Source organism: Peromyscus leucopus, chromosome 5, assembly GCF_004664715.2.
Source record: "Peromyscus leucopus breed LL Stock chromosome 5, UCI_PerLeu_2.1, whole genome shotgun sequence".
Lineage (NCBI taxonomy): Eukaryota > Metazoa > Chordata > Mammalia > Rodentia > Cricetidae > Peromyscus > Peromyscus leucopus.
In genome coordinates, this window is record NC_051067.1 from 11501511 (window position 1) to 11527676 (window position 26166).

Genomic DNA, 26166 nt, shown 5'->3' on the forward strand with positions numbered 1-26166 from the left:
GAGAAGCTGTGAGCAATAACTCAAAGACTGAATGGTTACATTACTGTATGTCCAAATCGTGAGACTTGGTGTAAACACTTAAGGGACATTCTCAACCTTAAGTTCATGTCAGCGAGAGCAAGTCCACTGATGATAGATAGCAAGGCATCAGCAAAGGTTAAACGCTAAGGAAGTGTCGGGAAAGCATCAGTGAAAGGACCAGAAGTCAGTGACACACGAGAGTGACAGCCTAGGTCAGGCCACTCCTGAGAGCGTGGTGCATACTAACATACTGCAGATGGACCAGGCTTGGTACAGAAACCGCAGAGAAGGTGAAGGGAATGAGAAAATATCATGGCGAAACGCAATGCCAATAGATGTGAAAGACGAAACTGAACCAGCTGTTAAAACTGTGACGCTTTTCCTCCTCAACCTCTCATCTATCCCCTGCCATGCCAGACCCACAGCAGGCTCAGCTTAAATGTCAGGGACTTAGATCTCAGGTGTCATGGAGCTGCTGGGAGGAATCTTTACACCCTGTACCAGCCTTTCCACAGGACAGTACCACGGGAGTCAACTAATGAACGTACAACAGTTTTTATGCCCAAACCCAACAGAAATGGTGGAAACAAGCTGATGTCTGGGAGTTTGGGTAAGACCTGCAGATTGAGGAAAAGACAAAGTTGGGTGTTTTTAGGAATGTAAGGGTGGTTTCCATTGGAAAAAGCTAAATTTAATCATGACATTAGGCAATTAAAATAAAATCATATGTTCACCTTATATAGTGAGAAAAGCACTTGAGAAATGTTAGTCTGTATTTATGGAAAAGCTTAGTGAATGGGAATGGACTTCTTCAGCCTGAGTCAATACCTGTTTCTTCATGGTAAAATATTCAGAGCTATCCCTTGAGCTCAGAAGCAAGCTGGGAGAGACTATGGTGGCCTCTGTCAACACTGTTCCAAAAGTCTTGCCTCTGGAGAAAAGAGGGAAACAACCAAAATAAAGACTGAAAAAAACAAAAAAAAAAAGCAACACACCAAAAGATGGAGTCATTAAAAAGTAGAATAGTGTGGCAAGATGGTAGGGCAGGGGACCCGTGTGAAAAGTCATCAGTTGTTTCCCTTACGTCAGCAGTAGACAGAAGCTGTCATCGTCAATGCCCAAGGAGACGGCATCGGCTCAGAAGTCTCAGTGGGTCTAGGAGCACAGGAAACGTGCAGTGACGGAGCTGTCTTGTGAGACAGGGGTGTGTAGTTAGGTGTACTGACACGTTAGTTCTGGTTCTGATCTCTGAGGGACTTGAGCAGAGCTAGGGCCCCGAGTCCCCACACAGAAAGGACAAGGAGCCTCGCTGAAGTGATGCTGCAGACTATTCAGTAGACACAAGTCAAGGTGCTGGGCTGCTCGCTGTGGGCGCTCGGGTGGCCAGACCCCTCCAGGGAAGGCAGCAGATGGGACTTATTGGGGAATGGCAGAATATGGGAACTGTTAATATGCCCAGAGAGGAAACTAGAATTTAAGATGGAGTGAGTTTCTTTAAAAAGGGAAGAAAAGATGAATCAGTTCTGTCAACATTAAATGTAAGAACGTCAGTTTATTCAAATGTCCTGGGAGAAGTACTTGAAACAGCTGTCAGAAGATCTGTGTATATGTGAACACACAAGATTGACAGACAACCTGGAAGCCTGTGAGAGGACACTCTGGGAGAGTGGATGCAAAGCCCTACCCCCGTTTGCAACTTATATCTGCTGGGAAAGGGAAAACCAGTTTTATATAGTGGAGAGTCACTGGCTGTATCAACCACACTCCAGGGCACGCCCCATGCTCAGGAATAGTTGGTCAGCACAAAATGAATTCCATGGTCTGTTGGTCGGTCTGTCTGTTATTTTTTTGTGTGAACATTTTGTTTTGGCATTTTTCTTTGTCTTGCTAGGTTTTTGTTGTTTGGGGGGAGGTGAAAGGGGGAGGGAGTAGGAGAGAGTGTGAGCATGAAATTGGGTAGGTAGGGAGGTGGGGAGGATCTAGGACTTGAGGGAGGGGGAAACATAATTAAAATATATTGTGTGAAAAAAGAATTTAAATAAAAAAATGTCCCTCACACTCTAGGACAGAGGTTCTCAACCTTCCTAATGCTGTAACCCTTTTCGTACAGTTCCTCATTGTTGTATGATATTTTGTGTTCTGCCAAATAAAGCTTGCCTGGAGAACAGAGGGCAGAGCTAGCCACTAGTTAACCATAGAGGCCAGGCGGTGGTGGCACACACTTTTAATCCCAGCGCTAGGAAGGCTCCTGCCTTTGATCCCAGCACATGGGAGGCTCCTGCCTTTGATCCCAGCACATGGGAGGCTCCTGCCTTTGATCCCAGCACATGGGAGGCTCCTGCCTTTGATCCCAGCACATGGGAGGCTCCTGCCTTTGATCCCAGCACATGGGAGGCTCATGCCTTTGATCCCAGCACATGGGAGGCTCATGCCTTTGATCCCAGCACTAGGGAAATGGAGACAGGAATATAAGGCAGTTGGAGACAGGAGCTGCCCCATTCAGTCTGAGGATTTGTAGAGACAGTTGGACCCGTTTGGTCTGAGATTTCATAGAGGTAAGAAGTCTCTGGTGGCTGCTCTGCTCTGCTCTTCAGCCTTCGCCCTCAGTGTCTGACTCCAGGCTTTTATTGTTGAGACTAATTAGGATCGAGCAAGACTAATTAGGATCGAGCTTGCTTCACCTCATGTTGTGTTGACCCAACCATAAAATTTATTTCTTTTGCTACTTTATAACTGTAATTTTGCTACTATTATGAATCATAATGTAAATATCGTGTTTTCTGATTGTCCTAGGAGACCCTGTGAAAGGGTCGAGACCCACAGGTTGAGAACAACCGCTCTAGGGGTTTACTAACTGGGGTCAGCCTCCTTAGTGGTCACAGATTTGTAGACTGCTCGATCTCAGTGGGGGATTATTGTATACCTCAGATCACCCAGGCATTGATGCCTGGGGCGCATTAAAGAATTACAGCTCTCCTCGACAAGATGGCTCTGTGGGTGAAGGTCTGGAGTTCAGTATCTCAAACCCACATAGTGAAGAAGAGAATTGACTCCAACAAGTTGTTTTCTGACCTCCACACATGCATCTTCCTTGCACGCATGCGCATTCACAAACACATGAAGTAAAATGTAAGTTAAAACCTATCGTGTGACTCTGCGTTTTTTGTGGATAAGCTATCAGGGAGGTTACTTGGAAAGTTTCCTCTCACAGATACTCTGTGGAGTGTAGCACTGACTTACCATGATTTTGTTATAGTCTCTGCCATGAGGGTCAGAGTCTCTGGTGTGCCATCCTAAGGCACGGGTAACGTGCCTGAGTTTGAAGTGCTGCTTGTCTTCTATCCACGTAACCACTGTGTTCATTTTAACTGCATACAGTGTTCAACTAAGGACACACATACAGCCTACAGGGGCTCTGCCCCTTGCACCGGTACCCGCTGGGTAACTTCGGTTCTCATTGCCACTAAGTACCACTCAGCCCTTGGAGGTGTCTGACTTTTGTCCCACTTTATCAAGAACCTCAGCTGGATAGTTCCACAGTTGTGCTGGCATGCTCACTTGAGGCTGAGTGCTCCCCATGTGTCCATGTTCTTTGCCAAATGATAACTTGGCATTTATTTACACTGCACTGTGCTGAGTTACTTGGTAAAGAATAGTTTTGAGTTTGCACACTGTTAGTCTTTACGCTCACTGTGTCTTCTGCCTGTGTCTGAGGGCCAAGGAAGACTCATGAGAAGGAAGAGCAAGCTTTTATAAGTTACATAGCTTCTTCATGAGTTGCTAGCACCCCGTCCTGTTGAGTGTGCTGGGTGCTATGCACATTGTGACTCTTGGCCATGAACATTTTGCTTTGTACTTTTATTGTTGTGTGATATTTTGTTTGTGTTCTGACAAATAAAGCTTACCTGCAGATCAGAGGGTGGAGCTAGCCACTAATTAACCATAGAGGCCAGGTGGTGGCTCAAACCTTTAATCCCAGCACTTGGGAGGCTCACATCTTTAATCCGAGCACAATCAGGAGGTGGAGACAGGATCTCACTCCCATTCCGTCTGAGGATTTATAGAGGTAAGAAGTCTCCAGTGGCTGCTGCTCTGCTTCTCTGATCTTTCAGCTTATTACCCTGATATCTGACTCCTGGTTTTAATTCATAAGACTAATTAGGGTCATGCTATATTTTATTTTCATTTAGTCAGTCAGATCCATCTACATGGTTTCTCTGTGTTGTCCTGGAACTCACTCTGTAGGCCAAGCTGGCCTCGAACTCAAGAGATCCTCCTGCCTCTGCCTCCCGAGCGCTGGGATTAAAGGTGTGTGCCACCACCGCCTGACCACTCTGCTGTTTAAGCTTGAGCCATGTGTTTAACTGTTAACTTCTGCCACCTAGAATTTCTTAAGACCAAAAAGGGAATTCTCTTCAGTTCTCATCGGTTTTCCTATACTTTTAATCCCATAAACAACACCCGAGGCTGTGTTGACTGTAGACTTTGGTAGTTTTTCAGTAGCTGCCATCCTTTCCTGCATGGGTGTGGTCATCGCGGATGTGCTGATTTATTGTACGCATCTTTAGATCTTTCTTTGACTCTTACACAAAACACTTAACTGTACACAAGGGATCTTTGCTTCATCCACACTGCCTTGTTAAGGTTCTGGAGGTTTTCCTCAGGACTTGGTTGCAGTACCATGCATGTGTTATGCTCCCCTGCCCTGTCTCCTGCTGCATCTGAGTCCGTCCTCTGCTCTGGCTCAGGTTTCTCTGTGTCCTGTCTATACTTTCTGGGTTTGGTGACTATGTTTTTAAAGACCTATTTTTATTTTAAAATTGTGTGTGTGTGTGTGTGTGTGTGTGTGTGTGTGTGTGTGTGTGTGTGTGTATATGCCAGTGTAGGTACCCTGAGTCCCTGGAGCTGGAGTTGGAGGCAGTTGGGATCTACCCAGTGTGAGTTCTGGGGACTGACCTGGGGTGCTATGCAAGAGCAGTGTGTGCTCTTGACTGCCGAGCATCTCTCCAGCCTCGTGACTTGACTTTCTGAAAATACGTATGCCTGTCTTAAGTACTCTTCTGGTTTGTCCTATGCTGTGGTCCCACACGTGGCCAGGACTCCATGTGCCTGCCCATCCTTCCCTTTCATCCTCCAGTGGCATCAGTCTCTTTCTCTTTGTCCTTTGGCTTATTTTGTCACATTGTTACGAGGGTTTTCCCTCCATCTTTCCTGGCTGAAACATCAGTTTACTCTCTCATTTTCATGTATAGATACAGCCTGGAAACTGGGATGTGTGGAGGGAGAGCTGAGCCCAGGAGGTGGCCGTTACTAGAAAGACTCCCCCGTGAGGAATACTGCTGCTGTCCTTCTCCACCCCAGCCTTCCAGAGCTCTCTTTATTTGGATTTTAACCTAGGGTTAGTGTTTAGGTGTCATAGGAGTTTGCCTGTGTCTCTAGGGCTAAGGTGGCTGAGATTTCCAGTCTTGGATCTGGCATCTCCCACCTGGGGGTGGTGGTGCCCCCTCTTTGGTGCCTGCTGGCATCTAGTAGCACCCTGTGCGGAAGTTCTGGACCAGCCTCCAGCCCAGTCCAGCCTGCTGGCCTCTCAGCAGAGCTTACCCAGCCCATCAGCGTTGCTCAGGAACCACTTTGTTCTGTTCTTGTGGTTTCTTCAGAATTGAGAGAGAAAGGAGAAAGCACCTTAAGTCAAAATTTAAGTTTTGTCTGGATCTAGGAATAATTAGGAATTTATTGTGATTTTGTTAATAGAGATTTTATTTCTATTCTTGACTTTGGCATTCAGACTTTTCATCATACTGTATATGGACCTTTCTGTTAAAGTAATGACTTTTTTGTTTTGTATAGCAGTGCTAGATTTCTAGGTGTTTAAAATTACATTTTATTATTTATTTGGGTGAAAATCAGGGTATGTGTTCTCTGCTTCTACCACATGGGTCCTGGGAGTGGACCTTCAATTGTCAGTGCTGGTCACAAACGCTGAGCCAGTGTGCCATCTTGCTGACACCAGAATACTAGTCCTTCGGCAGAACCACATTTGAAAGTCACATAGCCAACCCTGACCTTCCCCTTATAATCGGATCGTTTGTTTTTCTAGAGGCTTCAATTAAGCTCTGCCTGAGGAGCAGAGAGTAGACACCCCAGCTCCAGTCCTGTGCTCACTCCAGCCTCACTGGCCTGGATGTGCTGCGGGCTCTGAGGTGCACCGGAGACCTGCCATGCTTTCCCTTCTCAAAATAGATCAACTCTTTAATTATTGCCTTAATTATATTTTTAGGCACATTTCAAAGGATTATTATCTTCCTTGTCATACCTGGCTCACTTCCTGGAATGAAACTCAAAATAGTATCTGATCCCACTGTTGCGTAACTCTCTGAGTCATGGTTTCTCGCTGGAGCTGTGGCCCTGGCATTTCATTTCCTGCCTCAAGTCCTTTGTAGGCATGCACAGCTGCCCTTTGGTATTCCCTCAGGCCTCTGTGCTGATAGCCTGCCTTTCCAGGGTGTATAGCTTTAAACTTTATAGTATTGTAAAGTATTGAATGGATTAAGCTGTTCTAATTAAATAATTTTTTAGTAGGAAACATTTTATAGCCAGCCTTCTACCCCACCAATTTATGTTACTGTTTGAAAGTTTCAGAAGTGATGTGAGCACAGTTACTCTTTTCCATGTTCTTTTTGGATTCCAATTTGTTGTCATTCTGTGTTCTGTATTTCTTAAAAGTTACAATGTTAAATTTGTTGTATTCCCTTTGGAAAATTTATTTCTCAAATTTTAAATGTCAGATTTAAAAATATTTTGTATTGATTCTACAATGCATGATCATAATAGGAAAGTATTAATACTTTTACCACCTGACTTCAGGTCCTGGTCAGGGGCCAGCCTCTTCACTCTGCCTCCAAGCCAGACTCCAGGTCAGACTCACTGTGTCTGGCTGATATGTCTTACATTGTGTGATTGGGGCTGTACTCACTAAGCATCGGCATGTCAGATCTATCTGTTACTGTGTAAGACCGTCCGGCTGTGCAGACAGGTTTCCTTAGCCTGAGATCAGGCTCAGCACCACATCACCTGTAACTCCAGCTCTAGGGGGCTCAGCCGCCTCTGGCCTCTGCAGGCAGCTCTACTCATGTGCCCACACCTACACACCCATAATAAACATCAAGGTAAAAAACATTATATGCGTGTACGAATGTCTCTGCTAAAAAAGAGAAAGAAAAGAAAGTGTTCACTAGTGAAAGGTTTATAAATTATAGTAGGACAGATTTCATTGTTAGTTTCTTGCAAAAAATGATTCCTTCCTAGAAATTGTATGAAAGAATGTTTTCTGCAGACTGGGAGAAGCAAGCCTGGCTCCTTCCCACCAAACACAATGGACTTGTAAAGGCCCCTTCGTCACCCCCTACTCCCCAACACAGGCTCATTTCTTGGCCTCTTCTAAAGTCTACACAGCTCTTGAAGGTGAAATCGGCCACACTTGCTCTGCTGTCAGTCGGAAAGGGCTTGGGAGGAAGGCTTGTCACACAGGCCATGCTTCCTGTGTATGAGAGCTGAGTGAGGGGAGGTTTGTCCTTCCAGGACAGGACAGATTCAGACTTTGTGTACACTTGGTGGGGAATATCAGAAGACCTGTCACTGTCTTCGGCAAGGAATGGGTCAGTAGTACAAGTGTACCTAATGAATTAACCTGAGAAAAGGAAACCGTGATGACAAGGGCAGGTTCACTGGGCAGTTCTCAAGGTCACCTCCAGCTCTTGCAAATGAAGTAGGTGGTTGGAAGGCACCCAATGAGGGTGCTGGGACTCAAACTCAGGTCCTCAGGAAGAACAGTGGGTGCTCTTAACTGCTGAGTCCTTGCTCCAGCTACCATATAATGATCAAATTCACCCCCATCCCCTTTCTCCCAACTCCTCCCCTCCCTTTCCCTCTCAACTTCATGTGCAGTCCCCCCACCCCCTCTTAGTGCTACCCAAATGTGCATGGGCAGGGCCCCTGCTGGAACAGGCCTTTCAGTGGCTATTCAGTGGCTATATCCCTAAAAGAAATGACCTTCCCTCCCCCGGCAGCCGTCAGGTGGGAGAGGTGGGACTTCATGAGTTCTCCCCCTATCAGTGCTGGGATTTTGGGAAGATCTTATGCAGTTCATATGTGCAGTAGCCCTGTTAGGTCCAGCAAATGTTTGCTGCAGACGTCCATGACCCCTGTCTTTCTGACACTTTTTTCACAATGATTCCTGAGCTTTAGGGGTATGATATAGATGTTCTGTTTTGAGTCTTGTTCTCTACACATTGACCAGTTGTGGGTCTCTCTGTTAATCTTCATCTACTACAAAAAGAAGCTCCTCTGATGAAGATGTACTGAGAGATGTACTCACTTTTGGGTATAAAGATAAGAATGCAAGGGGCAATTTGTTATTATGTCCATTTAGCAAAATAACAGTATTAGCTTCTTCCCTATGCCTATGACCTAGCCAGCCATAAGTTTTGGACCTGGTTAGCAGTACCTGGCATGCAGTCTCCCTGGTGGAGCAGCTTCATCCAGTCAGGGAGTGGTCATTTACTGAAATGACATTCATGCCACTATTGTAACGGTGGGCATGTCTTACTAGGCCAGTTGTTACTGGAGCTCACAGATTCAGTCCTGGGGAAGGTTGTTGAGATGTGTGTTTACATTAGAAAACCCACAGCCGTCAGTACACCGGGGAAAGGCTTTGGCTGTGGGTTTCAAGGGAAGGGGGATAGAAAACGGGTGGTAGGAGGGAGACGGGGAAAAATGGAACTGGAAGAGTTAAGTGGCATGGGGATAGGGGAGGGATGACACCAGTACCTTTGAAAATGCCATGTGGAAACCTGTTACTGTAGAAGCTTCCAGAAATGCTCCTTGTAGGTTCTGTGAATGCTGCTGCTTCCCACGTCTGCTTCTGGTCAGGATCCCAGAGCCAGAGAGGACTGTGGATGCAGCCCTTGTACCACCCTTCCTTGGTGGTGGTACCTGGCCTATACCCTCTGTGGCCTTTTGCACTGTGTGTTTCTTTGAGCAGATGCCATATCTCAAGATTGCATTCTGAGCACTGCTGTGGGACGGTCTATATGTCAAATTGCTCTGATTGGTCAATAAATAAAACACTGATGGCCAGTGACCAGGCAGGAAGTAGGTGGGACAAGGAGAGAGGAGAATTCTGGGAAGCAGAAGGCGGGGGCAGAGAGACACTGCAGCCACCGCCATGACCAGCAGCATGTGAAGATGCCGGTGAGCCACCAGCCACGTGGCAAGGTATAGATTTATGGAAATGGATTAATTTAAGCTATAAGAACAGTTAGCAAGAAGCCTGCCACGGCCATACAGTTTGTAAGCAATATAAGTCTCTGTGTTTACTTGGTTGGGTCTGAGCGGCTGTGGGACTGGAGGGTGACAAAGATTTGTCCTGACTGTGGGCAAGGCAGAAAAACTCAAGCTACAGAGCACCAAGTCCAGAAAGGATCAGGAATTCCAAAATGCTGCATAAACTATCCCAGCTTGAATTTGTGTGAACTAAAAACTTTGTAAAAGACTTTATGTTCTCAGATTATGAAGTTGCAGAATTCAATAAAATAATCTTGAAGGGAATTCAGGAAATGGTTCAGATGTGTTCCCCATTCATAGGTGCACTGTCTACAGTCATTACATAAAGATTTATAGAGAGTATTGTGAATGCTTGTGTTTTATTGAAGATTATAGAGGCATAAAGTCTGCATATGATACCCTGCTTAAGAATATGTTCTGAATGAACTGTGTGGAAAGCTGTGGCTGTGAGTGAAGGATAAACTCTGTCTTTCAGCTAACCTCCCCGTGCCCACGATCGCAGCCATAGATGGACTGGCCCTAGGAGGTGGTCTGGAACTGGCTTTAGCATGTGATATTCGAGTAGCAGGTGAGAATTTACCGTTAACATAAATTTTAAAAGGAGCTTGGGTTAAAGAATTATAAAACAATGTTATTTGCATGAAAATCAATGAATTTGGAGATTCACATGCTTGTTGAAGTAAGCCTGACTTAGAAAGACATTCCATTTTCTCTTAATGTAGAATCTAGACAAAAACAAAGACATGAAAAGGAGATTTGGGATGAGGAATGGAAGTGTGGGGCTTGAAGAGGAGCAAATATCCAAATACATCATGGGCACTATGAGAGTGTTAGAATGAATTCTGTTGTTTTGTACGATGAATATGCTAATGAAGAAGTCTGGGGTCTGGGAGAACAAGCCCTGGGTTCGACCCCTAGTGCGCACACACGGGTCGGTGTCGGTGGTGAAGGGCGCATTCCCCTCAGGCCCAAATATTTTTGCTCTGCTTCCTGTTCAGTAGCACATTAAAAAATCGCCTGTGGAGCCCTGATGTTTGCAACTCCTACTTAGGAAAGCTGTCTTTTTTTGAGCCTAGCATTTAAAAGTCCTACTTAGGAAGCTCTTTAGCCATCCTTTGTTCAGACATCTGATTTGGGACCCTAGGACTTCTCTTTCAAAGACTAATTTTCTTCCATTTAAAATAGAGCTTGTGACTGTAGCTCTGTGCATCTGACCCATGGAACAGTTCAGTTAGTGGACGTGTTTGGTCCAGCACTTAGCGACTTCATTCCCTTGAAGTTCCCTCTTTTGGGGTGATTGGGAGCATGTGTAGAGAGGATTGTGAAAAGAGTTGGTACCAGCCACTTGCTGGGTGCTGATCAGGGGCCCTTGGCATGGTTTACTCCCTCTCCTGTGAGATGCTGTGGAGGAAGCAGGAGCAGAGAGGAGGAATTCGGGGAGCTGGGATCTGAGCCCAGCCGTGGTGTCACAGCCCAGGCTTCTGTCCTGCCCCTGGCAGCTGTGGACACTGCCCCGAGTGTGGTTCTGGGCAGCAGAGGGTCAGCACAGTAGGGCCCTGCTTCATGCCGTCACTGCTGTTTAGTTAGTTTGCCTTGTACTGACCCCACGTGGTCACGCACGTCTTGGGGCGTGAGGTTGCCGTGTTGGGGGCTTTCCCTTTCCCCGTGTTATTCTGGGTCCTCACCTTCTTGTGGTGGTCTTTACCTGATTCTTTCCTGGTACTGGGGTCAGGTGGGTTTTCAGTTGAGAAGCCAAGGCACGTGCAGCCCATTCAGAAAGCGGCAGACTCTGGGAGCAAGGCTGTGCGAGATAGCCAGCCCAGTGCAGTGAGGCTGTGGAACCTTTTGTCAGAAAGTGACTTGGTTTTGAGCCTTTACCTTATCTGACAGCAGATAGAGTTGTTTGGTCTGGGGACTGCCCAGGCAGACAAGGAGTCTGTGCTTGTCAGGCGGTTTCTCCTTGTTCCTGAATCATTAACAGGATTCAGGCCTTCGTGAGCTGGCAACATTGGATCCAAAGATGAAATTTCCACTCTGGTCTTCGACCACTGGGACCTAGCTGATTGCCAAGCAATTTTGAACAGAAAATGTCATGTGTTCACCTGGGGATAGGGTTGGGGGTGGAGGGTCATTTTGAATGATTATGTGTTTTCATAAGAAAAAAAACTTTCGAAGTTATTTCTTAAAATTTGGAGGTGGTGGCACACTCCTTTAATCCCAGCACTCCGGAGGGAGAGGCAGGCGGATCTCTGAGTTCGAGGCTAGCCTGGTCTACAGAGTGAGTACCATGACAGACTCCAAAGCTACACAGAGAAACCCTGTCTTAAAAAAAAAATTAAATTGTGGCATTAATTTATATTGCAAAGCGATGACATGCCTGTCACTGAATTCTGTCACTGAATTCTCTTTATTTCTTTTCAGCTTCCTCTGCAAAAATGGGTCTGGTGGAAACAAAGCTGGCAATTATTCCTGGTGGAGGTATGAGTTGTTCACGCCTGCCCCATCTCTCAGCATCCTTGGGTTGTTCCCAGATGCAGGGTGCAGTGGGAAGGCCGCACTTGGGTAAAGAGGCAGATGCTGTGCAGCTGTGTGTCCAGCAGCCTTGTTCCCTCTTCCCGCTCAGCATCTGTTGGGCCTGTGTGGACTGTGGTCTGGGGGCTGGCCTGCACGCGCTTGCCTTCTCTGTCATGGTGAGGTCTGTATGGCTGTCACTGCTTGGTGCGCTCCGCACAGACTCACAGCTGGTTCGAAACTCGTGTGTGTGCTTATGACCCTCACCCCAGAGTGCCACGTCCACAGCCAGACCCCGAGTATAGGAGGAAGTGGCCTTTCTTGTGCTCAGCTTTGTGTCGCTGTGACCACACCAGAGGTGAGCGGTTTGTCGGGAGGAAAGGTCGGTTTGGGCCCACAGCCTCAGGGGAGTCGGTCCCTTTCCTGGTTCTGCTGTTCTGGCCTGTGTTGGAGCTAAGCATTATAGTCTGAAGACATGGCCACCAAAACTCAGCTCATGGAGAGGGAGAGAAAGGGACCCGGCTCCCTTTCAGTACCCCAGTGACCTAACATATTTCTAGGTGTCCCCTCCTCCTACCTCCTCCTTGTAGTGCCCCGCTGGGGGCCTGGCTTCCTTGGGTGTTTTGGGACATTTTGGGTTTAGACGACCCTAGTTTCTTGGGCTCCAGGCTGCCTTTCTGTGCATGCACAGCAGGACAGCAGCTAGTGTTGGAGGGAGCTGCACTGCAGAGCTGTGTGTGTCTGTTCTCTGGGGTGTGGTTCTCCTTTTTAAAGTCATTTAAGAATGCACTTTGCCAACATTGACATTGAAACACTGTAGCAGTCCCCCTCTCCCCCCATATCTGAATGTTTTGCTGTTGTGATTCAGAGAATTTGTAGACATTCCCATTTTATGATGTCATTCTTCAAGGAAGGTGTCATGTAAGGGTGGGTGCAGTATACTAGAGTACCCTCCTTTGGTAGTTTTCACATAAGGACAGTTGTTAGCATATGAATGAAGTGACTAGCAGTCAGATGTGTTATATCAGCAGGTCCTCTGCCTGCTTAAGCCTACTTGCAGAGTCCCCACGTGAGTGAGGTCTGGGGATGGGGAGGTTGAAGTCTGCCCAGGTCAGTGCACCGGAGCCTGCTCATCCCTGAGAGCAGTGTTCCTGCGGCCAGCGTGCCCTCCTGTTTACATGTCCCTGTTTTGCATGCTTGCCTTCCTTACAGTGAAGAGCAGGAAAAGGAGTCCTAAGAGAGGGGTCTGTCTGTAAAGAGCTGTCAGATAATACATGAAATAAACTGCATTAAGAAAGTGAGATCTGATTTTCTGACTTGTCTTTTCATGGTGCTGGAGACAATCTCAGCATCTGGAGCCTGCCTGCGAGAGCCCTGCCGCCGAGCTGTATCTAAGCCTTGAACTTCTTGCGGCAGGATTGGCTGGAAATTAGAATATAACTAATCCTGGGAGGCTAGTGTGTGGCTGCTGTGTCCCCCCACCCCCAGTGTGTCAACTTGAACCTGTAAATGTGGCTCATTTGGAAAAGAGATCATCACATGGAAATAAAAGATCTTGAGATGAAATCACGAATATCTGAGTGAGCTCTGAATCCAGTGACACAGAGTCCCTGCAAGAAGAGACTCAGACAGACAGAAGGAAGTCCCCTGAAGACAAGGCGGGAGTTAGAGTCTGTGAGCAGAGGGCGGCAGGCTCCAGAAGCTGAGGGCCAGAGCAGGGAGTTGATTGTCCCCAGCATTGAGCAACAGTGTCTACTGCAGGGTCAGAAGTTTCTCACTCCCTTCCCCTTGTGCTCCTCTCCCTCCCTCCTCCCCCTCCCCCTCCCCTCCCCTCTCTCCTCCCTTTGCTTGTCTCTGGTCTTGTTGTGTGTCTTTCAGTGAGCTCTCATTCTGTATACCTGACAGGCTGGCCCCAAACCCTCCACAGCTTGCCTGCCTCGGCCTCCCAAGTGCTGGTTACGGGTGTGAGCCACCATGCCCAGCTGAACTTGGTGCACATTTCATAGTTCTGTTTCAGAACTGTGAGAGGACACCTTTCGTTGTTTAGCGCTAAGTTGGTGGTAATTTACCCCAGCAGTCTTAGGAGACTGGCAGGGGCCCCCAGTAACGGGGGAGGAACGTGTTTGATGGGTTTGTGGCTGGCAGAGGTCACTGGTGGTGGGGGATGCTGATTTGGGTATTGACTATGTCTGGAACATGAAGCGCATTGTGAGCACAGTATGAGGCGGAGTGGTTGTGTGAGAAAACTGCTTGTTAACTGTGGCCAGACTGACAGTTCAGAGCCAGGGAGACAGCAAACGGTGCCTGCCGCTCCTTCCACACCGTTGCACTTAGCAGGAGACTGAGACTTTAGACTCTCTCTGATACAGTAAGTTCTCTGGGGGTCTGTCACAGTAGACCCATTGATCAGAATCTGCTTTTATAGATTATGCTTTCTCATAAACAAATAGTTTTTTTTTTTTTTTTTTTTTTTTGGTTTTTCGAGACAGGGTTTCTCTGTGTAGCTTTGCGCCTTTCCTGGAGCTCACTTGGTAGCCCAGGCTGGCCTCGAACTCACAGAGATCCACCTGGCTCTGCCTCCCGAGTGCTGGGATTAAAGGCGTGCGCCACCACCGCCCGGCTCTTCTATTTTTTTTTTTTTTTTTTTTTTTAATTGTTTTTTTGAGACAGGGTGTCTCTGTGTAGCCCTGGCTGTCCTGGAACTCACTTTGTAGACCAGACTGGCCTCAAACTCACAGAGATAGATCCACCTGCCTCTGCCTCCCGAGTGCTGGGATTAACGGTGTGCGCCACCCTCAACCCCTGCCCCCAGTTGGTGTTCTGACTTTCATTACATACATTTATAATAAAAATTGGGGTGCACTGGCATTTTCCTAGTCTCCTGTGGTAGATGACAGTCTGTTATGCTATTTTGTAGTTGAGTCTGAGGATTGTATTTCAGCTGCTCCTTCAACCTGAGAAGCCTTTAGCTCATGACTTAACTCACAGTGTGCTAGAAGGGTGCAGCTTCGTGTTGAACAGGGTTTTGTTTCTTCTTGACTCTGTGTGCATTACTGTTTTGGTTCTTAAAATAAGCACTTTCTGTTGTAAGTCGAAGACCAGTTCATTTCAAATACAATTTTCGTACTTAAGGGGGCAAGTCTGCAAGCTTGTTAGGGAATTGCCTTGTGCTGCTCTATCAGTCACTGTTTCTCTGTTCCCCTTTCATTTCTCATGGAGAGCATCACCTGAAAAGATTGATTGAAAACCAGCTGTGGTCTGTGAGTTGGCTCAGCCTATAAAGGCTCTTGCCATGCAAGACTGACTCCTGAATTGGATCCCCGGATCCCATGGTAGATGGAGAGAGCCAGCCTCTGCGCCCCAGATGCTTGCATGCACATGCACTGATAGATAAAATACATTTTAAAAGTTCTGCTTCTAAATTGGTGAATTTTGTTACATTTGAGAGGTCCCGAGATACGTGCTTTTTGTGGTCATTCTGTCAGCTGTTAAAACTATATTTACTTCTTAGTGACCAAAAGATTTCTGTGGCTTCCACAACTTGCTCTGTTGACCAGGGTAGCCTTGAACTCAGAGGTCCCCCTACCTCTGAGTGCTAGGATCAAAGACATGCACCACCACCACCACAACTCTATCTTACGTTGATGTAAAACTCACCAGCACACTCACCAGGCCTTTCTTTTGTGAGATTGCCACTTTACCTTAAAAACTGCACTTATTTATGGGCTATAACATAGGTGTTTTGATGTCTGCATACATGTTGTATGACTAAGTCAAGCTTACAACATTTACATCACCTGGCTGCTCCCCTTTCCCCTTGTCCCCCCTTCTCTCTCTCCTCCTCCCACACCCTCCTCCCAGTGACAACACTGAAGTCTATCCCCCTGTCCATTTCTAAGGGTTCTTCTGTGTGTTATTAATAGCTTTTATTTCCAGTGCCTACAACAGGTCTCTAGTATCTCGATGACCCAGAACTTACTGTGTAGCTTGGCTTGTGGTGATATTGTGTTCCCTAATATGTTGTGCACCCTAATAAACTTATCTGGGGTCAGAGAACAGAACAGCCACTAGATACAGAGGCCAGAAAATGGTGGCACACACGCCTTTAATCTTAGCCTTCTGGAGGCAGAGATCCATGCGGATCTCTTGAGTTCAAAGCCACACTGGAAACAGCCAGGCATGGTGCCCCACACCTTTAATCCCAGGAAGTGATGGTAGGAAGAAGAAAGGTATAGAAGGCCTGAGGACCAGGAACTAGAGCCTGGTTAAGCTTTTAGGCTTTTAGCAGCAGTTCAGCTGAGATTCATTCCAGATGAGGACTCAGAAGTTTCCATTCTGTGGAAACAGGATCAGCTGAGGAATTGGCGAGGTGAGGAAGCTGTGGTCTGTTCTATCTCTCTGATCTTTCAGAGTTCACCCTAATACCTGTTCCCTGGATTTGTTTTCATTAATAAGACCTTTTAAGATTCGTATTATAATCTGGTACCCCATGTTGGTCGCCAATTGTAGACAAATTTCTAAATGGTCTTATTAAATAAGAAACACAGAGCAAAATACAGGGGTGCAAGCCGTAGAGATCAGAGTAATAGCCGCCAACTAACTTTAGCTCACCACCTCGCCATAGCTTCTTAAGAGAGCCTCTTCCTGTGTAACTTGCACCTTTATTGCCTTCCTGTTCTGCCTTCTCATTGGCTCTAAGCCCAGCTACATCACTTCCTTGTCACTGCCTGTCTGTACAGACCTCCAGGTTTCTATGGTTGGTACTGAGATTAAAGGCTTGTGTCACCACGCTTGACTGTGTCCTTGAACGCACAGAGACTCTGCCTGCCATGTGATTGGGATTAAGGGCGTGTACCACCTGTTTATGGCTATGACCTCTGATCTCCAGGCAAACTGTATTTATTAGCATACAAATCAACTATCACATTTCAGCACAAATAAAATATCACCCCAGTGCTGGCTTCAAACTCCTGATCCACGCCCCCCTCCCCTTAGCCTCCCCAGTGCTGAGGCTGAAGGGCAAGCTGCCCCAGCTGACTCAGCTTACACACTGGTTTCAGTTAGCGTTTCCGCATGCTTGGGTTTAGGTTGAAAAACCTTGCTACAAGTACTGAAAGGTGATGCCGTGTGTTGTGTTTGGTGCTTTGTCACATGACGGTGTTTGACTAGTCTACCTTTGGAGAGAGTTGTCACCTGATTAAAGTAGCCACTAACTGGGTGTTACTTGGCCTTTCCTTAGCAAACTGATGGGGTGAGGCTCTACTGTAGTTCTCGGATTCCACAGCCAGAAAGAGCCACTCCCAGGATGAGTGCCGGGGCCTCTGGGTAGCCGTGTGCTTGGCACATTTTCCAGGAACTCTGTGTTAAGGCGTGTCTATGAGGTAATGACTGACATTTAAATCCTGGGAGTGTGTTTTGTTGCTAACACAGTACTGATTTTGGAAGCTCTGTTTATAACCTTTGTTGAAATTCCCCTAGAATTTACATCAGAATCTGAGCTTATCTTAGAGCATCCTCAGCCATGAGTCATCTTCATTCTGGGAGGCTGAGCTTGATTTTCATAAATAGCAAGAGGTCTGTCTGTGCCAAAGCCAATGGATAAGGTCGTTCAGGAAGGAGAGCCGTTTAGCGGCAAAGTAAGACCTGAGAGGCTTAGTAACAGCAGGCCTTTCCCTGCTGCTGAGAGTGCACAGCCTTGCAGGCTTTCCCCATGCTGGGAAGGGTGGGCAACTGTCTTAGTTGGGGTTTTTATTGCTGTGAAGAGACACCATGACCACAACTCTTATAAGGAAAACATTTAATTGAGGGAGCTTGCTTACAGTTTGAGAGGTTTGGTCCATTATCATCATGGTTGGGAGCATGGTGACATGCAGGCAGACATGGTGCTGGAGGAATAGGTAAGAGTCCTACATCTTGCAGGTAACAGGAAGTCGACTGGCTCACTGGGCGGTATCCTGAGCATAGGAAACCTCAAAGCCCACCCCCAACTGTGACACACTTCCTACAACAAGGCCATATCCTCTCCAATAAAGCCACGCCTCCTAATAGTGCCACTCCCCATGAGATTATGGGGGCCAATTCTATTCACACTCCCACAGCAGCCTTGCAGGCCTTTCCCATGTGATGGGAGGGGGGCAGTGTTGCAGGCCTTTCCCATGTGATGGAGGGGGGCAGCCTTGCAGGCCTTTCCCATGTGATGGAGGGGAGCAGCCTTGCAGGCCTTTCCCATGTGATGGAGGGGGGCAGTGTTGCAGGCCTTTCCCATGTGATGAAGGGGGGCAGTGTTGCAGGCCTTTCCCATGTGATGGAAGGGGGCAGTGTTGCAGGCCTTTCCCATGTGATGGAAGGGGGGGGCAGTGTTGCAGGCCTTTCCTATGTGATGGAAGGTGGCGGTGTTGCAGGCCTTTCCTATGTGATGGAAGGTGGCGGTGTTGCAGGCCTAATCCTAGTGTGGTGTGTGCATGCGCCTTTCTGAAGACTAGTAGAGAGCTGTCAGCGTGCTTTCTGAAGTTCCCTCCAGGGTCGCTTCCACAATTATGTACTGAGGCTGGGGTGAGGTGGGAGATGTGAGGGGGCTGTGTCCTGACTTCCTGCTGGGTTCAGGGCTGCTGTGAAGGATGCGTCTCTTCTGTGGGACTCCTCTTGTTGCTTTGGAATGCCTCTTCTGAGATCAGGTAGGAGAGAGGACACTTGTGCCCACATGTCTAACTACCTTATTGTGATAAAATTTGCAGCCAAACAGAAACAGTGATCTAAAGCCAGGAGTCCTGAACCTAGTGAAAGTAGTGTAGGTCCCTCCCATGAGGCTCCCTGAAGAGTTGGTGATGGTAGCTGCCAAGGCCCATATGGCTCCCTGGTCTCTTCACCTGTCTCACTCCTGCTCTGCTCCCCACATGCTAGGCGTATCTGTTCGCTCACAGCTCTTGGGTCCTGTTCTGTTGTAGGCAGTGGCTCTCGCGGTGAAGGAACAAGCTACAGTCATCATAAACCTTCCGTGCCAGCCCGGAAACTGGCGGCACAGCCGAGTGGGAGCGTGTCCCCGGTGGAAAGTACTGGAGGGTCAGGGTCTGGGGAGGGCGGGGCTTTGCACAGAGGAGGCCAGCAGCGTCCTCACTGAGAGGGTCCACAGGAGTTAGGCTTAAGCCTCAAAAGATTGAAGAAGACTGTTCTAGACAAAGACAGCACCCATGACGAAGGCTGAGGTGGGGAGTGCTTGCAGCCACAGCAGGAAGCGCCAAAGGGTGAGGTCAGCAAGGGATTGTCATGCCATAAGGACTTGAGTTTTCACCCCAGTGAGAAGGGGCCCACAGCAGGTCCGGCAGCAGTTTTATAGGTTTCTTGTCGGTGTGCTGACAGTGGAGACCAGCAGGCCGAGGCTAGAAGCAGTAATCCGGAGCTGGTGCCTTAGTGAGGTGTGGCGTGGCCTTGGACTGGAGTGTTCCGCTGAACTAGGACTGTGGTCAGGTTCTGGGTGGATTTAAAGACAAGTCTAGGGAAATCGCCTGGCAGGTGGGATGGGAATATAATCAAGAGAGATGAGTAGGGAACAAGCCAGGGGGTCTGGAAAAAAGAAATTGCCTTCTCCTGAGAAGGAATAAAAGCATAAAGATGCTGCTCTGAGTATTACCGTTTGTTTAAAGATGACTGCAAATATGTAAACGCTGTCTTAATCGAGTGTTGGGTTGGTCATACAAACGCTAAGGAAAGGCACAGTCAGGTCAAGAGTAAAATTACGGTGTTTGTTGGTTTCCCCACCACCTGCTAAAGGATCCTGAGCCCAGAAATAGATGCCTGCCTTCCCCAGGGTGGCGAACTTGGTAACAGCTTGTCAGTCACACACCTCTGGGGACACCACGGACATGCAGGCCATGGCAGGGGGCTGTAGAGGGTCAAGCGGTTTGGTACCCTGGGTTCCCCCAGGATTGTTGGAGTAACTCATGGAGTTGTTCCCAGTGGCTACGTGAGAAGGACTACCCTGGCCTCCTAGAGGGAGAGAGCATGTTTGTCTCAGGCCTCGCCATAGGAGAGAATGGGGCAGGACTTAGAGTTGGCCCTGTGGTCCTCGGCTTCCTCAGCTGCCAAGGCAACCATCACATGAGACCTTAAGTTTGGGTCTTTTAGAGCATTTAGTACACAGTTAAAACTCCCTGGGATGTAAAAAAGTTTCAGAAAATAAATGAAAGATGCAAAGTATCAGTTGAGTATCTCTTACCCAGAGTGGTAGGGTTGGGATAGTGTTTACACAGACTCATCTGAAAATCTGAAATCCGAGATGCCCCCAAATCTCAAAGTCTGATGTTTGTTCACCAAAGAGTAGGGTTTAGAGTAGCTTCAGCTGGTACCAGCAAACAGAGGCATCAGGACTGAGAACACTGCAGCCAGCTTGCTGTGTAGACGAGATGCTGAACGTGGCTGAAGGAAGAGTGCGTCTGAGGTGTAAATGAATAGACAGGTCTGCAGAAATGTACTCAGTCTGCACAGCACAGCAAAATAAAGAAGATAGAATCAAGAAAATCAATCAAGGCGGTATGGAGAGGGTTAATGTTTATGCTTCCCAAAGTTCTAGAAGGAGAAAGAAAAAGCATAAGACATCATAACTGAACACTGAGAACTTGAGTGAGAGCAGGCAACGCTCAGAGCTGCGATAAAGCAGGTCTGTGGTCGAGAGCCCCAGGGCATGGGCTCCAATGAGGCACACCACAGGAGTGCACACAGACGCATCAGCCTTACTGCTTGAAGTGGGAGCAAATGTTCTTGTAAGGAGGAGGCATTGGGACATGCTTATAAGGAGCAGGGATTGGAATGGACGGTTCCTCATTAGAAATTAGTCTAGACACCAGTGGAGGTACTGTGAAGTGAAAGAGGAACCCTCATCCAGGGGCACCGCACCCAGAGAGGATGCTGGGTCAGAGCCCTCATCCAGGGGTACTTCACCCAGAGAGGATGCTGGGCCAGAGCCCTCAACCAAGGGTACCTCACCCAGAGAGGATGCTGGGCCAGAGCCCTCATCCAGGGTACCTCACCTAGAGAGGATGCTGGGCCAGAGTCCTCATCCAGGGGTACTGCACCCAGAGAGGATGCTGAGCCAGAGTCCTCATCCAGGGGTACTGCACTCAGAGAGGATACTGGGCCAGAGCCCTCATCTAGGGTACTTTACCCAGAGAGGATGCTGAGCCAGAGTCCTCATCCATGGGTACTGTACCCAGAGAGGATGCTGGACCAGAGCCCTCATCCAGGGGTATCTCACCCAGAGAGGATGCTGGGCCAGAGCCCTCATCTAGGGTACCTCACCTAGAGAGGATGCTGGGCCAGAGCCCTCATCCAGGGGTACTTCACCCAGAGAGGATGCTGCCCCAGACCTTGTGGGTCAGACCCGTTGTCTCAGCACTCAGGATTCTGAGGCAGGAAAATTGCTGTAAGTTCCAGGCTAGGTCTCAGCACCCCCCACCCCCTCCCCACAGAAAGAATGATGAAATGAGGTAATTATCGGATCAGGAAAGATGAACAGAATTTCTGTCTCAGACTCAGTGCTGTTACTAAAGGTCTATGATGGCTGACAAAGCTGCGGGGAGCCTTCATGGGCATAGTTTAGTTTTGGTAAAACTGACAGCTATATTAAAAAAAAATAATAACTTAGATTTCATCTTGAAAGTCTATGCAAAAGTGAGCTCAAAATAGAACATAACTGTAAAACTACATGGCATTTTGAAATCCCGAAGTCACACACTTGTTCCCCAGTGTTGGCGACTGAAGGGCTTGGCCTCAGGAGCTCATAGGAATTCTTGAGTGTGAACTGCACTCCAGTAAGGCACCGTGCTGTTAGTGTCTCTCATCGTTATTTTTCCTTCTTCTTTTCAGCACCTAGTGACCTGCTGCTTTAAAAGTAAGTGATTTGGGCCAGCAAGATGGCTCAGAGGGTAAAAGCACTTGCTGCAGAAGCCTCACTACCTGAGTTCAATCCCAGGAACCATACAAAGGTAGAAGAAGAGAATCAGCCCCACCAAGTTAGCCTCTGGCCCCCACTCACTGTGGTGCACATGTGCGTCTGCATTGATGTATCATGCACCCAATAAGAACAAACATTCCGGAAGCAGCCTGTTCCATTCCTCTTGTCCAGCTGTGATCACAACAGCTTTATTTGCATATCTGCACAACACAGTGTCTCTGTATCAGGTTAATAAATGAAGTACAGTAGAAAGCAGATGTTTGAAAACCAAGCTCGTTACAGTAGTCAGATAAAACACTTTTATTAGAGAGTGTTAGTAAACTACGGTACATCAGTCCTGCCTGCAGCTGCCCTGTCCCAGTGCCTCCTGTGTTAGGCAGTTCGGTCAGTGAGCTCATCGCCCAGCCTTTGGTAACTGGTCTTCTGTAGCGCCTCTAGTGTGAAAACGGTGTGAGCCAGCAGGCTTAGCTCAGAGCGATGTTTTGGTGTGTCCATGAGTATTTCATCTGAGAATTGATGGTGAGTGCTCTGATTTGGAATAGCGGGAATGGAAGTCGTTGCTTTCATTTATAAAATCAACACATACACAGCAGCTCAGCTGTCACATGATTTATTGTCTGATGACTCGCCTGTCTACCTGCTGCTAACATCCAGCCTACAGGGTGATGAGAAGTAAGATCCTCACTGCCTGGTATTGCCTGCCTAATTGTTGGTTGCTGCAATTTTTCTTCTTTATAAAAATCTTTAACAGCTTTACCAAGTTATAATTAAGGTTCAGTAAAGCACACGCTTTAACACACAGTTTGGTAAGTGTTGATATATACACAGCCATGAAGCCATCACCATGGAGGTAGTGAGCATGTCCATCACCTCTCAGTTTTCTCAAGCAGCCACTGGAGTACTCAAGGATCCTATAAAGTAGTGCTCCTCTTCTCTGTCTTTTGTTGGTGCTAGGGATTGAACTGAGCCTTGAGTGCTGGGTGAGCACTCTATCAGTGAATCGTGTCCACAGCCTAGGTTACTTTTCATTTTCTAGATCATCTGTGTGACATCATGTAATGTGCATGTGATCTCTATTTGGCTTCATTCACTTATGTAATTATTTTTAAGTTCATCCATATTGTGAATTTTGGTATAAATTTCTTTGCTGTTGCCAAATGGTGATGTATTCTGTGAATGTACCACCGTCTTCCTGTACGGACAGATATCTGCTTATTTTTAGTTTTGCCTGTTGTGAGTAGAGCCCCTGTGAATGATTGTGTCCATGTGGTGCAATGTTTTCAGTTGTCTAAGGTGAACACTTGACATTGATGTGGCCAGTGTGTGCTTGATTTCAGTGAGCTGGTTCCAGCAGCGTGAGTTCTACTATGCTGGCTTCTCACAGGTACACAGGTATGTCATATCCTCGAGGGGCTGTGCTTTTCTCTTTCTTTCTTTCTTTCTTTCTTTCTTTCTTTCTTTCTTTCTTTCTTTCTTTCTTTCTTTCTTTCTTTCTTTCTTTCTTTCTTTCTTTCTTTCTTTCTTTCTTTCTTTCTTTCTTTCTTTCTTCCTTCCTTCCTTCCTTCCTTCCTTCCTTCCTCCCTCCCTCCCTCCCTCCCTCCCTCCCTCCCTCCCTCCCTCCCTCCCTCCCTCCCTCCCTCTCTCTTTCTTTCTTTTCTCTCTCTCTCTCTCTCTCTCTCTCTCTCTCTCTCTCTCTCTCTCTCTCTCTCCCCCCCTCCCTCCCTCCCTCCCTCCCTCCCTCCCTCCCCTTCACACAGTCTCACAGTCCTGGCTAGTCTGCAACTTTCTGTAGATCACAGTGGCCTTAAACTTACTAAGATCCACCTTTCTCTGTGTCCTGAGTGCTGAGATTAAAGGTGTGATCACCATACCCCACTATATTTCCAAGGGTCCAGTGATGTGACACTGACCACCTTTATGTCCTTATGTTCTGCATCTTTTCTCTGAGAACATTCATTCAACTGTTTTACCTGTGTGTGTGTGTGTGTGTGTGTGTGTGTGTGTGTGTGTGTGTGTGCGCGTGCATGTGTGTGTTCGTGGGTTGATCCCTCCCTCCCTCCCTCCCTCCCTCCCTCCCTCTCTCTCTCTCTCTCTCTTTTTTTCTTTCTTCTCTCTCTTTTCTTGCCTGCCTTTCTTCTTTCATTTTTAAAAGTCAATTTACTTTGCTTTAGAGTTCTTTTGTTTTTCAGATTTATTTTTATTTGTGTGTATGTGCATGTGTGATGGAGGACAGACAGTGTTGGATTCTCTGGAGCTGGGATTATGGGCAGTTGTGAGCTGTTGGGTATGGATGGTGGGAACCAGACTCGGGTCATTTGGAAGAGCAACTGGTGCTCTTAACAGCCGAGCATCTCTGCAGACCTGCCCTTGAGTTAGTACTGAATGGTCTTATCACTGAATGCCATGGGTGCAAGTTCTTTTTATACATGGTTTTATTTATGTGCACACGTGCCACGGTGCACAAGTGGAGGTCAGAGAGGGGGCTGCTCTGGCACGGCCACCATCGTGTAGACCTAGGTACAGGTTCTTTTATGCAGTGTGTGCCTTGCAGATGTTTTCTCCACTTTGCGGTGACTTACATTCTTGACATTGTGGTTCACAGACTGGAAGGTGTTACATTGGCAAAGCCCATGTGTCTGCTCTTCAGTGGGTTGTGCTTGAACTTCTGTCTCCAGCCGATTGAGGCCATGGCGAGTTTCCTGTGTTTTGTTTAGGGTGTTGATAGATCTGGTTTACATTTAGTCATCAGTTGGTTTTTATACGTGGTGTAAGTGCATATGTGCTTGTCCCCAGTCCCACATTGGAAAGACCCTCTCTTCGGTCTTTACATCTCCGTGGTGTCCATGTCTCCGTGAACTAGGTCGACTGGTATTTTGTCTTAGCGATGTTTTTGTCTAGCTTGCTGCCAGTGCCACATGCTGAATCTTGACATCACCTAAATTGGCTTTTCTACCTCTTTTTCTGCCAATTTTTTTGTTGAATCTTGGTTCTTTGTGTTTCCACATGAATTTTAGAATCAGTGTCAGTTTCTACAAATTCATCTAGCTGAGATTTCTTTTTTTTTTTTCTTTTTCTTTTTGAAAGGTGGAGCTCATTCCTTTTGAGGCGACTAGGCAGTGCTGGGGATTAAACTGATTACTTGTTACATGCCGGAGCCACCAGGCTACATTCCCTATCAAAGGACATAGCACGTCACCAGACCGGCTGTTTAATGTACGCTCAGCCTTGCCAAAGTGCTCTCAGGATTTGCTGCCCTCAAAAGTGAAGTTAAACTGTGGTGGTGACCTCTGGGGTACCTGACGGTGGTCAGGGACTGTCTTTCCTGTGAAGTGGACTGCTGGCATCAACAGTTGTCACTCAGAAGTGAGCACTGTCTGTCAGGACTGTGGAAGACATGAACAGGAACCCTCAGTGCTTGCACTGTGCACAATGCCGTTCCTAACGGGAACTTGGCTGTGCTGCTCGGAAGAGCCAGCTGTGGAACTAGACCAGCCTTTTATATCCACATGCTCACTTTCCCTTCAGTCCATTTTGTTCTTTTTTACAAGAGAGTGACCTGGAATGTATTTCTGGGCCCTGTGGGTCACTAGACTTGTCAGCCTATAGCAGCACAGCTGTGTCTGTCTGTCTGTCTGTCTGTGCTGTCCCCCGTTCCCATCCACTTTTATCAATCAGCACTGCTGCCTCCCAAGCTGGATGACCTTGAGTTCAGGTAGAGACTCCCATGCCAGGACCATAACCTCAGCTAAAAAGGAAATGGTTGTGATAAACTCTGATTTGAGGAGCCTTTATAAAGGAAAACATGGAGAGATGAGCCAACACATGATTAGAAATACAAAACAGTAGAGGGGAGCATTCTGCAGAATTTCAAATTCTCACTTATCCTTTAGTAAGTGAAGTTTTTTTTTTTTTAATTAAAAATATATTGTTTCTCTTCATCCCCCTTCCTTGTAAAGGATTTCTTAAAAGTATTTGCCCGTGTTGGCTGATGTCACTTGATTTTGATTCAGATAATAGAGAAATGTTAGTTGTTGCAGTAAGTAAAGATTGTTAATAGTTTTATACTTGGATCTCAGAGTTTCAAGATGCAGGCTCTACTCTGTTACCACACAAGCATATCTCGTCTTGTGTGTACCTCAAACCCGGAGATGTGCTTTACCATAAAAACCTTCCTGTGGTTTTCAGCCGAGACACTCCTCTTAACTGTGATAAAGAATGACATGACATTAACCTTAAGAAATTTGATACTTGAACTACGTAGATCGGTTTCTGTGACGGACAGCTCTGCTTTCCTGGGTGGACCCTACCGGATGACCCTGGAATGTCACTCTCTGGAGATAAACTGT

General features: G+C 47.2%; 1 protein-coding gene across 2 annotated transcripts in view; it reads left to right on the forward strand.

The window, feature by feature from the left end:
- Positions 1-26166, forward strand: part of Auh (AU RNA binding methylglutaconyl-CoA hydratase) — a 104445-nt gene that overhangs the window by 31643 nt on the left and 46636 nt on the right. For both annotated transcript variants that reach the window (XM_028863793.2, XM_037205724.1), the window contains exons 5-6: positions 9839-9931; positions 11785-11841. In XM_028863793.2, coding sequence (XP_028719626.1) covers positions 9839-9931; positions 11785-11841 — 150 coding nt within the window. The remainder of the gene's footprint in view (positions 1-9838; positions 9932-11784; positions 11842-26166) is intronic.